This window comes from Schistocerca serialis, chromosome 8 (assembly GCF_023864345.2).
Source record: "Schistocerca serialis cubense isolate TAMUIC-IGC-003099 chromosome 8, iqSchSeri2.2, whole genome shotgun sequence".
Taxonomy (NCBI): domain Eukaryota; kingdom Metazoa; phylum Arthropoda; class Insecta; order Orthoptera; family Acrididae; genus Schistocerca; species Schistocerca serialis.
Genome location: NC_064645.1, coordinates 252,733,825 through 252,751,869, shown reverse-complemented (window position 1 = coordinate 252,751,869; position 18,045 = coordinate 252,733,825). Strand labels below are relative to the sequence as shown.

Sequence of the window (18,045 nt, the reverse complement as noted above, 5' to 3'; positions counted from 1 at the left end):
CTTTCGGGCATGTCTTGAGAATTGCTCATCTATACAGCAAAAGAATAACCTTCCCATCTCCAGAATTCACTGACAGAATTCAGCTAAAAGCAAGAACTTTACCAACAGAAATATGTGACATTTGGGATCTTTGAAGAGAAATTTCCATTGGATGTTGTAAATTATTGGAGCTCAGTCTTGTTTACAGTTATAGTGTTCAAATTCCAGGCCAAACTATTTTTTATTGCAGATTATCAATGCCCCAGTGTGATGTATGCAATAGGCATGGATGAATGAATTAAAAATAGCTCAGAAAATAGACATGAGATTTGCATTTGTATCACTGGACTGTAGGAAAGTCACAGATTGTGTGTATCCAGGGGCTCAAGACAAGAAAAGAGAAAATGCCATTCAGATCAGCAACTGCACAGGTGATAAAGGAGGGCCAGACCCTATGGCAGCAATTATAATTTTTATGACATACACTGAAATAATGAAAATTAGTTGGCTCTGTGCCAATCATGCTGTAACTATAGAAGTAACGGACCAGGCTGGACATTTCACAAATACATATTTGCAGTTTTGTCACAAGGGACAAAGTTAATCAGAGAAACTAAATGCTGAAACTGCTGTAGGTAAAAGCACAAATCAAATAACAACAAAAGAAAAATAACTGCTTAGGTTCAGCAAAGAAACAAATAACAACCATTTAGAGCTGTAATACAGGAACTAGATTTACAAATTGTCAACATACCTCTAAACCCTCCCACACTTCACAACAAAGCTGCTGCCTCAGATGTTGACTTAATCCTAGACTGTTGTGAAATGCCCATAGGAAGGATATGCCATGGACAGTGGGAGAAAGTCTTACAGCCAGTGACCATAACCTTCTGTTGACCAACCACAGAAAATTCCACCAGAAAGTAATTGGTGCCAAAGAATATGAGAGGCAACTATGAATTTATAGAAATACCAGACAAATATACAAAGACTTATGGAAGCACAAGAAGGGACAATGATGTGAATATTTTGTTAAAGAATACCTTAACCAGTGGATAAGACCATGGGTGACCTTATATTTTGTCACCAGGTTATATGGTGTCCCACAAACATTAAAAATTTGTATTTGTAATGTTTGTGGAACACCATATAACCTGGTGACAGAAAATATAAGGTCATCAGTGGTCTTATCTACTATGAGAAACAGTGGAATTTGTAAACAGTGCTTTAGTATCATCATTATCTCCATAGAAAAATATGTCATGGAAATTTTGATGAATATTTTGTGTGAATTTGAGACTTTATGATTACCTGAAGTATTGCCAGAAGTGAAGGAAATGAAAAGATGTGGGTAAAAATTCTAGAACTCACTGGGGATAGAACCCTAGACATTTAGATCTGTATACCACTTTATTATATTAGACATTCCTCCACTTTGGGGGATTTAAATTGTTTTGAGGATGTGATGATATGTGTTCTGGGAGCCTAAACATGTTTTGAATTTGACACTTGTCTCTCTCTTTTTCCCTGTTGTCTGGAACTAGTTGATAGTCTTGCTTCTTGACAAGTACAACAAATTTAGTGGACCCAAATATTCCTGAGCCAGTCATGAAGAGTGGCAATTGGTGAAGAATTGTCCATGAAAGGTAGTTATCAAGGTCAAGTTCTAGTGTGGCAAGAACTTTTAATTTTTATGTAATTGGATTGAACTTCTTTAATTTTTTGAACATTCTCCAAACTTTGAAACAACACAGATCACTTTTTTACTAAAATAATATTAGCATTGTCAGTAAGTGTATTATAGCTACATTAATTAGTAAATGTGATACATATTTCCAGAATTAAATTTTCACTCCACAGCAGAGTGTGCACTGATGTGAAAATTCCTAGCATATTAAAAATGTATGCTAGACCAAACTTGAAATGGGACTTTTACCTTTTGCGGGCAAGTGATCTACCAACTGAGCTATCCAAGAATGATTCCTGACCCTGCTCGCAGCTTTACTTGCACCAGTACCTCATCTCCTACCTACCAAGCTTCACAGGTGTTGTTCGGCAAAACTTGTGTGACTGTGTAGGAGTGTGCTCTGATTTGAAACTCCATGATACTTACTGATGAGAACGTATACAGAAAATATCATATTTTGAATGATACTGTGTTTGCCAGGCTATTTTTATAATAAGATCAATTGCCAATTTTGGGATATAAAAATCATAACGACCGGGAGAGCAGTGTGCTGACCCCACACCCTTCCTCTCCGCATCCTCCTCTGAGGATGACACAGTGGTCGGATGGTCCCGGTAGGCCACTCGTGGCCTGAAGACGGAGTGCCAATTTTGGGATATAAAAATCAGTAACATAAAAAGTCTTACATATTTTCATCAATGACATACCACAGTGAGGTAAAATGATTCATTTCTCTTAAAAACACGTATTACATGTAACATCTGTTTAAGTGATTAGTATTACTTCGTAATAGAGTTAGCATTTAGAGAAATTTGTTATTAAATTTACGTATTATTAATATGACTTGAAGAATATGGTGTTAGAAGAAAAAAATAATTTGAAATGAAATAATTATGTATCAGCACTCTGCCATACAACTCTTTGTTACTCTAGGAAACAAAACGTTGGGTAGAAAATGAAGTTGATTTTGTTGTTGATCACTATTTGTATACAATAGGCAAGCTTTTAAATAATGGAATAAAATAAGCAAATACAGATTTGTACTTTGTGGGTATGCAACAAAATACACTCCTGGAAATGGAAAAAAGAACACATTGACACCGGTGTGTCAGACCCACCATACTTGCTCCGGACACTGCGAGAGGGCTGTACAAGCAATGATCACACGCACGGCACAGCGGACACACCAGGAACCGCGGTGTTGGCCGTCGAATGGTGCTAGCTGCGCAGCATTTGTGCACCGCCGCCGTCAGTGTCAGCCAGTTTGCCGTGGCATACAGAGCTCCATCGCAGTCTGTAACACTGGTAGCATGCCGCGACAGCGTGGACGTGAACTGTATGTGCAGTTGACGGACTTTGAGCGAGGGCGTATAGTGGGCATGCGGGAGGCCGGGTGGACGTACCGCTGAATTGCTCAACATGTGGGGTGTGAGATCTCCACAGTACATCGATGTTGTCGCCAGTGGTCGGCGGAAGGTGCACGTGCCCGTCGACCTGGGACCGGACCGCAGCGACGCACGGATGCACGCCAAGACCGTAGGATCCTACGCAGTGCCGTAGGGGACCGCACCGCCACTTCCCAGCAAATTAGGGACACTGTTGCTCCTGGGGTATCGGCGAGGACCATTCGCAACCGTCTCCATGAAGCTGGGCTACGGTCCTGCACACCGTTAGGCCGTCTTCCGCTCACGCCCCAACATCGTGCAGCCCGCCTCCAGTGGTGTCGCGACAGGCGTGAATGGAGGGACGAATGGAGACGTGTCGTCTTCAGCGATGAGAGTCGCTTCTGCCTTGGTGCCAATGATGGTCGTATGCGTGTTTGGCGCCGTGCAGGTGAGCGCCACAATCAGGACTGCATACGACCGAGGCACACAGGGCCAACACCCGGCATCATGGTGTGGGGAGCGATCTCCTACACTGGCCGTACACCACTGGTGATCGTCGAGGGGACAGTGAATAGTGCACGGTACATCCAAACCGTCATCGAACCCATCGTTCTACCATTCCTAGACTGGCAAGGGAACTTGCTGTTCCAACAGGACAATGCACGTCCGCATGTATCCCGTGCCACCCAACGTGCTCTAGAAGGTGTAAGTCAACTACCCTGGCCAGCAAGATCTCCGGATCTGTCCCCCATTGAGCATGTTTGGGACTGGATGAAGCGTCGTCTCACGCGGTCCGCACGTCCAGCACGAACGCTGGTCCAACTGAGGCACCAGGTGGAAATGGCATGGCAAGCCGTTCCACAGGACTACATCCAGCATCTCTACGATCGTCTCCATGGGAGAATAGCAGCCTGCATTGCTGCGAAAGGTGGATATACACTGTACTAGTGCCGACATTGTGCATGCTCTGTTGCCTGTGTCTATGTGCCTGTGGTTCTGTCAGTGTGATCATGTGATGTATCGGACCCCAGGAATGTGTCAATAAAGTTTCCCCTTCCTGGGACAATGAATTCACGGTGTTCTTATTTCAATTTCCAGGAGTGTATAAATTTTAATGATGTAAACATAGCTGTTATATAAACATCTTAATGTCTAAGTTTGATGTGATCCCTGCAACATATTACTATCCAACTAAATTCCCCTTTAATTGGAAATGACTAGAAATTTAATTTGCTTGTAAATGGATGAGGTGTAATGTAAGTTACATTACTGTTTCTCTCTCCACATTTAATATGAGTCAAAAACTGGAATAGGAGTTTATTTTGTGACAGTTAACTGTGTACATTATGAATTTGCTGCCTCCACCAAATTTCATTTGAGAGGATAATATAATAAAATCTGAAATTTGAAAGTGTATGTTTTTTATATCTGTATTTTTTAACAAGAAAACACAATTTGGCTGTCATTTTGTAACAGGGCTGGCTGCCACAGTGCAGGTCCTGTATTAGACAGTCAAAATGTACGGAATAGTAGAGAAGATCTGTCTAATTTGGTAGCTAACAACAAGAGAAAAAATATTAGAAAATCTGTTCGCTGCCAATCAATGCCAGCCACATCAAATGTTACAAGTTGCCAGGTAAATAAATAGCAATCAAATTATGAATAATATTTCAGTGTGTATATATTGCTGGTGTGTATTTAGCATGCCCTTTTAAAGAAATTTGGGATAGTATTTATCATGAATACAGATCAAAGAAAAAAAAAAAATACAAATTACATGAAGCATAGTGGGCAGTCAACTTAATCAAACTAGTATACATGCCACACCTACATCTCTTTATCACATTTTCACAAATAATAATTTAATTTGTTGTCAGATGGAAGCTTTCATTCTACTTTTTGCATTATTGTCACCACATGTCACAGATTTATGAAGAAATTTCAAGAAAAGTTTATCTTGTTTAGCAGTGTTTTTGTTCTGCCTACCTGTGACTCAACATCTCCACTATATGGTCAGTAGCACTCTATCCTTGTCGTAATATTGTCTTTATTCTATCCTGGATTTTCCACTGTTTGATTTTATCTTTGATTCATTTATTCATACATCGTGTACTGTGAATCCTATCATGAAAGAGAGTCTCCAGGGATGTGGAACAAGACAAACTGTACATTAACAGGCAGAAGAAGCCAATGTTGTCAACATATATAATATATACTAACATCAGATTATGACTAATGCTAGTCTGCTCGCACTAACAACTGTGGGAGTTACTTCTAGGTCATTTAATATATGTATGTTGGGAGGTAAAGCTATTTTTTTTAGAGAGCAACTGCTGTTTCTCTTCAACTACTCAGCTGCTGTTCTTTATTTAATACTTCAAAACAAAGCCTTATTCAATTTTCCACTGCCCACTGCCTGAAATGTGTATACTGGCATCTTCTTTTCAAGGTTTAGCCTGTTGCCTGTTCCAGATTCACAAATAAAATCATCCTCATCTTTTTTGAGGTCTTCCAGTATCCCTTATCCAATTTGTCTTGTAGTTCAGGGTCTTCTGGGGAATTCTGTGACCTGACATTCTCATGAGGTGTTGTCTCCAATAATTTTGAACTCTTTCATTCATCAGGTTACCCTCCATTCAGAGGCTGTTGCACGCAGCGACCGTTATTTTGATTTGTAAATAATAGATTACAGCTATCAGTTGTCCTTTGGAATTTTTATTGGCAGATCTAGATTTCAGCTAGAAACTAGCCATTCTCAATGCACTATCATTTTTGTCAATGCATGTAATGCCTGTTGGTCACAGTTCTTTGAATATTGATTTTCAATGATTTCTAGCTAATTGAAGATGCTCAACTTTATGGGCTTGTGTGAGCAATGGCCTCTTGCGAGGTTAGCAATTTCAAGTGTTCATTTCATGTAGTTCCTATCGCACTGTTGCACTGTTTTTTTACCAACAGAGTGTGGGGGGGGGAATGGACCTTCATTTACTGCCTGCAGCAATCCCTGTCAGATTTGAAAGCAATTTTGATACACGAGCCATGAAACAAGCCTTTGGTCCCTCTCAGTCAGGATCATTTTTCAACTGCAATTCTGATATTGTGCTACACCACTGCTTGTAGACATGTTGAACAATCCACTGCAAAATACCAACATACACAGCTACTTCGTATAGCATTTGGCTGTGAGCATGGCCAAACATGATTGCTCTTTTTTACCAATCTGTCATATTCTTACAATTACTCATGTTTACATACAATGCAAACTTGAAACAAAAAGGTATCACTGACACTACTTCCTGAGGCTCATGTAGAGGCAGTACATGCTCAATTGCTGCACCATCTGCAAAGGCTTAATGATTCATATGTGTGTGAGCACTGGAGCCACAAATTTTTTGTCTAGGGAGCTTATGGTAGTGAATTATGAAATTTCTGGATACGTGAGTCTAATGGAGTGTCTTCAGTGGCCTAGGAAAAATTAACTGAATTTAATGAAATACTCTTGAATTTAACATCATCTCTTTCACAGCTACTATCTTCAGGGAACTAAATATCATGTGCCTTCATTTTATGCTCATTAATGCTCTAATTTGCCCTTGATGTTTTCTTGGAAGTTTTGACTTATTGTGTTTAGTACATGGTTGCAGCCTCCATGATGACATGCTGAAGAAGTCTGCAATATTGTTTGTAGTATTCCTTTAAGTCATAATTAGAACTAGTCCTCTCTATTAAATAAGTCTCTGTGTACCAGGCTCAAGGTTTATTGATCTTAGGTGTTAGTGACCCTTTCTTTGAACTTCCACTGTAATTGCCCTGATATGTTGTAGATGAAAACTGGATTCATAGTATATAAGGGGTATCCAATAAGTAATGCAACACATCTTTTTTTCTCAGCCAGTTTCAATAGGAAATATGTGGAATTTGTTGTGGAAAATCATGAAATATTCCTGCTTCAGCCCCTATAGTTGTATGAAGTTCAAATAGGTGGTGGCACTATACATAGTCTTCAAAATCGGCGTCTGTAATCGAGGTGTGTCCCAAGCAGAGCTGTCATTGAGTTTCTTTTGGTGGAGCATCACAGATATTTATAGGCCTTTTCTATGGAGACCTGGCGGTGTTGAAAAGCATTCTGGGTCATTGGGTGAGGCATGTGTCATCATTGCAACAAGGTCACACAAACATGTCTGATGTCCCATGTGCCAGCCATTCCGCACATATCTGTGACTCCTGCAATAGCAGAACATGCAGACTCTCTCAATTAAGGTGATTGACAGATCGCAATCAAACACCTTGCTGCACAATTGGATATCTCTGGTGGTAGTGCTGACACAGGCATCCACCATTTGGGGTACTGAAAGGAGTGTGCCTGCTGGGTTCCTCGCCACCTAGCAGAAGATCTTAAAGAGCAACAAAGGACCATTTGTTGTGTGGGATTGCTTGTATGTTACAAGGCTGATTGTGACATTTTTTTGTTGAACATCATCACAGGTGATGGAACATGGATTCATTACTTTGAAGTGGAAACAAAACAGCAATCCAAGGAATAGTGCCACAGCTCCTCTCCTCTGAAGGAAAAGTTCTAACCCACACCCTCCATTAGTAAAGTCATGCCGACAGACTTCTGGGACTCTGAAGGGGTTATTCTGTTTGATGCCCTCCCTTATCATGCAGCAATCAACTGGGAAGTGTTTGTGCTACCCTTAGCAGATTGGCGTTCCATCATAGTGCAAGGCCTTACACAAGTCTGTGCAACCCAGAGCAGCTCACAAAACTTCATTGGACTGTTCTTCCTCATCCACCCTACAGCCTAGATCTTGAACCTTCTGACTTTCTTTTGATTGGTCCAATGAAAGATGCACTCTGCAGGGAGCAGTACGTGGATGATGGGAGTTACTAATGCAGCAAGACATTGGGTGCAACATCAACTGGTAGAGTTGTTCCGTGTGGCCCTCCCAATGAAGTGGTGTAAGGCCATTGCATTTAATGAAGATTATGTTGAAAAATAAAATTCTGCAGACAAAAGAGTGAGGGATATATGGTGTATCAGAATCCTGAATGAAATCAACCTTCTTTCAGAATAAAAATGTATTGCATTACTTATTGAATGCTCCTCATAACAAGAATATTTTTAGGGAAGGATTATACTGGACAAATTCTTCACAGAGTTCTTGCCATGTCAAATTTGACCTCCATTGTCTTTGTCAGGAGATATTTCAGTAGGCTGTGCCTAATAGCTCACTGAAATATCTCATGACAGCGATGATGAAGAAAGTCATTGAAAGCCTGAGACTGATTAGTATGACATGCAAAAACTCTTACTAAATGAACCTGTAATGCTCTTCTTTGGATCTTCTTTGTTTCATCTGTTAGTGCTATCTGTATGGATATCATACTAAGAAGCAGTATTCAAATGCTGATCAAATGAGTATTTTGTAAACTACTTGTTGATGGATTACATTCCCTGAGGATCCCTGCAGTGAATCACAGCCTGCCATCTGCTTTACTTGCAGTTGATTTGATGTGGTCATTCCACTTCAAATCGCTTTATACGCATACTCCTTGATATTTTATGCAGGTAACTGCTTCCAGTGATGTTCTGCAATTGTGTAATCATACAACAAAGGGCCCTTCTGTCTGTGTATTTGAAATACATTATATTTGTTTATTTTGGGGGTCAGTTGCCACTCCCTGCACCAAGTGTTGATCCTCTGCAGGTATTTCTACATTTTGCTACAATTTTCTAGCCTTGTGACCTCCTTGTGTACAACAACATCATTCACAAAAAGCATCATGGCACTTCCAATGTTATCTACTAAATCATTTATGTACATTTTGAAAAGTAATGGTCCTGTAACACTCCCCTGGGACAAGCCTGAAGTTAACTTTTGTGTCTGTTCAGAGTGACCTTCTGTGTTATGTTTGCTGGAGACTCTTCAAGTCAGTCACACAGTTGTATTTTGTTCATTAGGTGGCTGTGCGGAACTGTATTGAATGTCTTCCAGAAGACATCTACATGGGCATCTGTGTAGTGCTTTCTGGGTCTTGTGCATGAACACAGTGAGCCATATTTCACATGATCATTGTTTTCAGAACCCATTTTGGATCCTATAGAGATTTTTGGCCTTCAGAACTGTCATAATATGTGAGCATCAAATGTGTTCCAAAATGCTGTAACTGGCTGATGTTAGAGATTTAGGCCTATAGTTAAGTGCATGTGATTGTTGACCCTTATTGAAAATGGGAACAACATGCACTTTTTTTCCATTCTTGAGAACATACTCTATGTAGAATCATATTGATCTTCTATAAGGTCCAGTGGCCATCCCCCTGTTGAGCAATTTAGTTGCTTTTCTATCCAGTTGTCACTTATTTCAATGTCATCCACTTTGCCCTTTATGAAATGAATTAATGGAGGAACTGCAGTGTGATCTTTGTCTGTGAAACAGTTTTAGAGAAAGACATTTAATATGAATATTTCAACTTTTCTGTCTCGCCCTCTGTCTCAATGGCACTGTGATTCAGAGTGTCTGGACAAACTGCTTTGATCCATTTAGTGAATTAACATAAGACCAAGACCTGTTAGGATTATGTGTCAAGTTGGTAGACAGAATTTTACTTTTGAATTTGCTGAACACTTCATGCATGGCTTTCCTTGTGCTAAAGTTGGCTTCGTGTAATTTCTTCTTCTTCCTGTTCATGTGTGTGTGTGTGTGTGTGTGTGTGTGTGTGTTTGTGTTTGAGATTTTCAGTACATTTCAATTTGCAGTGAGCTATCATTGCTTTTGTAGTAGTTTTCTAACAAGGCTGTTGAACCATGGCGGGTATTTTCCATCCTTCACAACTTGGCTTAGCTCATACCTGTCTTCCACTTTCTGTGTGTAGGGCATGCTTGACCTTCTCAAGGGAACCCTACAATTATCCTGTAGATAGCAGAGGTTGCCCCCCCATGAACCATGGACCTTGTGGTTGGTGGGGAGGTATGCGTGCCTCAGTGACACAGATAGCTGTACCGTAGGTGCAACCACAAAGCAGAGGTATCTGTTGAGAGGCTAGACAAACGTGTGGTTACTGAAGAGGGGCAGCAGCCTTTTCAGTAGTTGCAGGGGTAACAGTCGGGATGATTGACTGCTCTGGTGTTGTAACACTAATCAAAATGGCATTGCTGTGCTGGTACTGTGAAAGCAAAGGGGAAACTACAGCCATAATTTTTTCCGAGGGCATGCAACTTTACTGTATGGTTAAATGATGATGGCGTCCTCTTGGGTAAAATATTCTGGAGGTAAAATAGTCCCCCATTTGGATTTCTGGGAAGGGAATACTCAGGAGGACATCGTTACCAGGAGAAAGAAAATGGCATTCTACTGATCGGAGCATGGAATGTCAGATCCCTTAATTGGACATGTAGGTTAGAAAATTTAAAAATGGAAATGGGTAGGTTAAAGTTAGATATAGTCAGAATTAGTGAAGTTCGGTGGCAGGAGGAACAAGACTTCTGGTCAGGTGACTACAGTTTTATAAATAAAAAATCAAATAGGGTAATGCAGGAACAGGTTTAATAATGAATAAAAAAATAGGAGTGCATTTAATGATGAATAAAAAAAGAGGAGTGCAGGTAAGCTACTACAAACAGCATAGTGAACACATTATTGTGGCTAAGATAGACACGAAGCTAATGCCTACCGCATTAGTACAAGTGTATATTCCAACTAGCTTCACAGATGGCGAAGAGATTGATGGAATGTATGATGAGATAAAAGAAATTATTCAGATAGTGAAGTGAGACAAAAATTTAATAGTCATGGGTGACTGGAGTTCAATAGTAGGAAAAGGAAGACAAGGAAATGTAGTAGGTGGATATGGAATGGGGGTAAGGAATGAAAGAGGAAGCCACCTGGTAGAATTTTTCACAGAGGATAACTTAATCATAGCTAACACTTGGTTCAAGAATCACAAAAGAAGGATGTATACATGGAAGAGGCCTGGAGATACTGGAAGGGTTCAGATAGATTATATGATGGTAAGACAGAGATTTAGGAACCAGGTTTTAAATTGTAAGACATTTCCAGGGGTAGATGTGGACACTGACCACAATTTATTGGTTATGAATTGAAGAGACTGCAAAAAAGTGGGAATTTAAGGAGATGAGATCTGGATAATCTGACAGAACCAGAGGTTGCAGAGAGTTTCAGGGATAGCATTAAGGAACAATTGACAAGAATGGGGAAAGAAATAAAGTAGTTGAAGAATGGGTAGCTTTGAGAGATGAAATAGTAAAGGCAGCAGAGGATCAAGTAGGTAAAACACTGAGGGCTAGTAGAAATCCTTGGGTAACAGCAGAAATTGATGAAAGGAGAAAGTACAAAAATGCAGTAAATGAAGCTGGCAAAAAGGAATACAAACGTCTCAAAAATGAGATCGACAGGAAGTGCAAAATGGCTAAGCAGGGATGGCTAGAGGACAAATGTAAGGATGTAGAGGCATATATCACTAGGGTAAGATAGATACTGCCTACAGGAAAATTAAAGAGACCTTTGGAGAAAAGAGAACCACTTGTATGAATATCAAGAGCTCAGATGGAAACCCAGTTCTAAACAACGAAGGGAAAGCAGAAAGGCGGAAGGAGTATATAGAGGGTCTGTACAGGGGTAATGTACTTGAGAACAATATTATGGAAATGGAAGAGGATGTAGATGAAGATGAAATGGGAGATATAATACTGCGTGAAGAGTTTGACAGAGCACTGAAAGATCTAAGTCGAAACAACGCCCCGGGAGTAGACAACATTCCATTAGAACTACTGATAGCCTTGGGAGAGCCATCCCTGACAAAACTCTACCATCTGGTGAGCAAGATGTATGAGACAGGCGAAATACCCTCAGACTTCAAGAAGAATATAATAATTCCAATCCCAAAGAAAGCAGGTGTTGACAGAACTATCAGTTTAATAAGTCACCGCTGCAAAATACTAACACAAATTCTTTACAGATGAATGGAAAAACTGGTAGAAGCCGACCTCAGGGAAGATCAGTTTGGATTCTGTCGAAATGTTGAAACACATGAGGCAATACTGACACCACAACTTATCTTAGAAGTTAGATAAAGGAAACGCAAACCTACGTTTCTAGCATTTGTAGACTGAGAGAAAGCTTTTGACAATGTTGACTGGAATACTCTCTTTCAAATTCTGAAGGTGGCAGGCGTAAAGTAAAGGGAGTGAAAGGCTATTTACAATTTGTACAGAAACCAGATGGCAGTTATAAGAGTCGAGGTGCATGAATGGGAAGCAGTGGTTGGGAAGGGAATGAGACAGGGTTGTAGCCTATCCTCGATGTTATTCAATCTGTATATTGAGCAAGCAGTAAAGGAAACAAAAGAAAAATTCGGAGTAGGAATTAAAATCCATGGTAAAGAAATAAAAACTTTGAGGTTCTCCAATGACATTGTAACTATGTCAGAGACAGCAAAGGACCTGGAAGAGCAGTTGAATGGATTGGACAGTGTCTTGAAAGGAGGATATAAGATGAAAATCAACAAAAGCAAAACGAGGATAATGGAATCTAGTCGAATTAAATCAGGTGACGCTGAAGGAAATAGATTAGGAAATAAGACACTTAAAGTAGTAAATGAGTTTTTCTATTTGGGGAGCAAAATAACTGATGATGCTCGAAATAGAGAGGGTATAAAATGTAGACTGACAGTGACTGGAAAACATTTCTGAAGAAGAGAAATTTGTTAACATTGAGTATAGGTTTAAATGTCAGGAAGCCATTTCTGAAAGTATATGTGTGGAGTGTAGCCATGTATGGAAGTGAAACATGGATGATAAATAGTTTAGACAAGAAGAGAATAGAAGCTTTTGAAATGTGGTGCTACAGAAGAATGCTGAAGATTAGATGGGTAGGCCACATTACTAATGAGGAGCTATTGAATAGAATTGGGGAGGAGAGAAATTGACTCGAAGAAGGGTTTGGTTGACAGGACATGTTCTCAGGCATCAAAGGATCACCAATTTAGTATTGGAAGGCAGTGTGGAGGGTAGAAATCGTAGAGGGATACCAAGAGATAAATACACTCAGCAGTTTCATTAGGATGTAGGTTGCAGTAGGTACTGGGAGATGAAGGAGCTTCCACAGGATAGAGTAGCATGGAGAGCTGCATCAAACCAGTCTCTGGACTGAAGACCACATCAACAACAGCAGAGATTGAGATGTTTTCATCTGATACCATCATAGAATCATCCGAGCCTCTGGTTTAAACCATCTACTTTGGTCCAAACCAGAGGAACATGATCAGTTCTGGGAATGATGCTGGAAAAAGATAGCTCTGCTTGACCCCAATAAATAGAGTGGACACAAGGTTTCATGAAATTCCCACTATTTTCCTGAGTGTCACTCCATCAGTTGCTGAACACTGGATCTCCCAATGACAAACAGACCCATCCTCTGTACTTGCCTAAACCTCTCAGGGTGATTGTCCACTGTCCCAACAGGCAAAGCATCCTGTGCTGATCAGATGTACCTGTATCAACAGGTAATTCTTAAAACATGTTTTTAAGATATAAGGGGACAACCTTGTGGATGGTACCCGCTTTTGCCTTCTGCTCACAGATTCATGACCACACCAGTGTTTGCCAATCACCATCAGGTAAATGTTGACCAGCCGGAAAGTGCAGATTGGAAGCAATAGCATCAGGGATCCCAGGGAATGCTAAATGATCCAGAGGTGCCAAAGCATTCGTCTCAGATGCCCCTCTTCCACTGCAGCTCAGGGCAGAAGTCTGAAACATAACCATCGCCAATCCCTGCTTCCAGCTGTATATGGACAACAGCCAGTTCCTCATGCATCCTTACACAATGAGTGCATTCCCTATTCAAGTTTAATCAATTATTGCCTGAACCACGGGGAATATAACCATAATGTTGGATACTGAACTCACTCAACACAAGTGACTGAAAAATTCACGAACTCTTAACGACAGAAATAAATACCAATACAAAATACTGCTGAAAATGGATACTGTTCACTTCTGCTTGGGAGCCAGTGAGAATAACACCAAACTAAATGAAGTATACAGTCTGTGTACAAGCAATAAGGTGGTGCTACTGCTGTTCACTCCATTCTGCTGGGAGGCTGGAGCTCTGCCCTAACCAGCAAATCACTGTGATGTTTGTGACAATGGTTAGTTCCCATTATACCACTTATTAAGTTGTCTTCCTGTTCTATTCACACATGAAGTGTGACAAGAATGACTGCTTAAATGCCTCTGTACACATGGTAATTAGTTGGTTCTTGTCTTCACCATCCCTATGGGAGAAATGCATAGGAGTTAGGTGTATATCTATAAATTTTTCACTTAATACTAGTCTTTGAAACTTTGTTAGTATGCTTGAGGGCCACAGTTGGCATCTATCTTCAGATGCTTGTCAGCTCAGATTTGCCAGCATTTCCATGATGCTCTCCTGTATGTGAAAAAAAATTGTGACCATTCATGCTGTCCATCTTTGTTTACCTTCAGTATCTCCAGTTAATTATACTTGGCATGGGTCCCACACACTTGAGCAGTATTCTAGGATAGGTCACATAAAATATTCATAAGCAATCTTGCGAGTGGACTGATTACATTTTCCAAGTATACTACCAATGAAATAAAGTCTTATCATCTGCTTTACCTGTGATTGACACTCAGATATTCGTATGATGTGACTGATTAGCAGTTATTGATATTTCATCATGGTGTATTATATTTTTGCTTGTTTTGAAGTGCACAATTTTACATTTCTGAATGTTTGTAGCAAGTTGCCAATATTTGCACGACTTTGAAATCTTATAAAGATATAACTGAATTTTTGTCCAGTGTTTTTCAGACAGTACCTCATTAAAGACAGCTGCATCATCTGCAAACAGCATGAGATTACTGTTAATATTTTCTGTGAGGTCTTTGATTTGCGACTTGAGCACATCCCTTAAACGTAGCTGTAGCTGCTTCTACATCTGTCAATGACCCTCTATCCAAGATAACATGCTGCATCCTCCCTATCATGGAATCTTCAATCCATTCAAAATTTTTAATATACCGTATGACAGTTCTTTTGTTAAAAAAATGTTGTTGTGATACTGAATCAAATACTTTTTGGAAATCAGGAAATACTACAGGTATCAAACCAAGACCTTGCCTCACAAAGCGCTTAGTATCCAGTGCACATTGGTCTATCGATCATTCATATGATTTTGAAATACATCCCTGTTGGTTTTTGAACATATTCTAGGTTTATTTCTGAATGAATCAGAAGTAGATTTTTGAATGCATGCATGTCTCTGCCAGGGGAATCCCCATCACATCTAGAAATAAACTTTCCCGCAGACAGAAGGGGACAGGGCTGTACGAGCGCAGCGGAACAAAGCCGAATGGGTGAATGCCAACCGCTGTTTGTTTATGTGTTGGGGCTGGGTTTGCGAATGATCAGCATTGTTATAATTACCAGCGAAGTCCATAGATTCAGATTACCAGAGTGGGAATAAATGGCTAACAGGAATAACGCATAAGAAAGATTACATATTATCTTCTCGGTGTATCCAAGAAAATGAAATTTTAACAGAAAATGTTTGGCCAAACTGCACTAGTAAAGGCCAGTTGTACAGACACGGGTAACAGCCGCCTAAGTTGTATTCAGGGAGTAGTGTGGAAAACGCATTGTACGAACACCTAATAACACCTAACAAGGGAATAAATGCGGGATAACTAAACCATTGATTGTGGCAGGATTAATGAAGTTAACCAGAGAATATGTTTTGACACTGACAGGAATAGTTACTGAATTAATGATGACAAGATTGTTTGTTAGAATGAGAAAGCAGAAGAAACGGGGACATCACACAAATTATGGAAGAATATGACGATTTCAAATTTATATAAAAATTTCGTACTACTACTTTATGAATGAGCATATGAGTGAAATATGAAACTATTTCTGAACATAAAGCTTTTTGCTTGTAGTAGGCCTGACAGGCATTCAATATTGGTACTTCATGAATTATATTCTGTTGTGTTATAAAAATGACCATTTATGCCAAAACAGTCTTGTGTATTTGGTGTTTGTTACAATTTGCTGCAATAGGAGATCGGCCTATTTCATTTTATCTAGCAGGCAGTCACAAAGTACACGTAATCAGATTGAGAAACCACACCAAGCTTGGGTATTATTTGTATTAACAGATTTTTCAGTATTAGACAACGACATTTCGCTTTTTCTTGTAGCAACATGTTTGATGAACTTTGGAAAGCATGTTACGTAAAGCTTTAGCAAGATTAGAAAGAAGAAAAAAGCGCTAGGACTTAAGGATTGAAGAAATTTGTACTGTCCTGCTTTCTTGCTGTCTTTCATCCTGTCTTTACTGGTTGTATGTATTCTGTATATAATTTTATGTCACACAAGAAAGCAAGTTAGTAGGTAACAGGCAATAAAGAGTGAAAATTTTCTAAAGAGTCCTTGTTCTCCCAGTTACAAATAATCCCATCCAATATTAATTGTGAGGTATTTAAAAAAAAAAAAAAAAAAAAAAAAAAAAAAAAAAAAAAAAAAAAAAAAAAATATAGAGAGGGGGGGCTGGATATCAAACTGGTCGAATGAGAGAAGGAGAGGCACCACAGGACATTTTAATTTCCACTGTCCTTAATGTAGTTTGATGGCATCCATTACAAAATGTTACATGTTTGAATTCCACAGAGCGAAGTACAGTGACATGCGATAGAAGAATGCTGTGTGAAGAGACACTTGAGACCAAATAACACATCTTAAATTTCTTCGAACACATGTTTTATATATCAGACTCTTCAGAAAGATGTGCACTACAAAATGAACATATTTTTGAAAAGTCGATTCTTTAAAATTTTTGGCATCCTACTTCAAACGCTATAGGGAGGGGGGGGGGCAAGGGGGGGGGGGGGCACCACTTTCTAGTATTGCTATGGTTTGGAAATATCGTTGATCTGGAGCTGATGCACAGAGCAGTCTGATTTGTAGTGGGAAGGTGGATAGTCTCCACATGTCCCATGTTTACATTTAGTGGTTTCGCTGTTTTCTCTTCATTTATTGCTCTCACGTCAAATGAAAACAAAATGGATTTCTTTGGCCAGGAGCTGTCAAGTGAATTAAAATAAATTCACATAATTATGAAAGGCTAAAATATGTTATTAGTTTCAGATTTTCTTTTCACCATTCTGAGAGTCAAACATTAATCTCCTTTCAGAACAGTGAAGTTATTTTTGCCGGTTTGCTAAAGAAATTTGGCTTTTATTAATATTTTCCACTGAGGCAGTCAATTTATTTGAAATGAAGTGTTTAATTCCATACTGTTGGGTAGTTTCCACTGTTCGCTGCGTATCAAAAGTGCATGTTTTCATCTTCTATCATGTGTGGCATTATCCCATAATAAAGAACTAAACATAAGATAATACAATACTGGTGCTCCAAGAAAATTTACATCCAATTCTGGATACACGAATGTGCACTTTAACCTGAATTATGAATTGTAGTATGGTTCATGAAATTCCAATGCTCTTGGAGTATCCTCTGATGTCGTGTTTCTATTACGACATAATGTAAGATCTTGTAATGTTTTACATGTTACAAACATACAGGCTTCCTGCGTCATCGTAGCTGCACAAGCGCGGTGACGCCAGAAATCTGGCACTCTCTGGCAACTGCTGATACGAACCTATTTCTAACAGTTCACAGGAAAATATTATGAATGGCTGTTTGAAAAGCATTACTTTCAAAGTAAATTTCCTTTTATGCAAGATGAACTATGTGCGAGAATGTACAATGAATTTCTTAAATCACAGAGCGTTTGACTCCCATTTAAAAATCGTCTCTTTGAGGATGACCATTAAGAAAAATTTTGAGACCAGATCAGACATTTATGTCATTATTAAAAATTGTACTGACAAATTTGTATGATGTATCTTAAAGTGTAACATGCACAAAAAAGATCAACATT

General features: G+C 39.4%; 1 protein-coding gene across 2 annotated transcripts in view; it reads left to right on the top strand.

Moving 5' to 3' along the window:
- LOC126416582 (uncharacterized) overlaps positions 1–18,045 on the top strand; it is a 213,791-nt gene that overhangs the window by 104,020 nt on the left and 91,726 nt on the right. For both annotated transcript variants that reach the window (XM_050084332.1, XM_050084334.1), the window contains exon 5: positions 4,528–4,687. In XM_050084332.1, the coding sequence (XP_049940289.1) occupies positions 4,528–4,687 (160 nt within the window). The remainder of the gene's footprint in view (positions 1–4,527; positions 4,688–18,045) is intronic.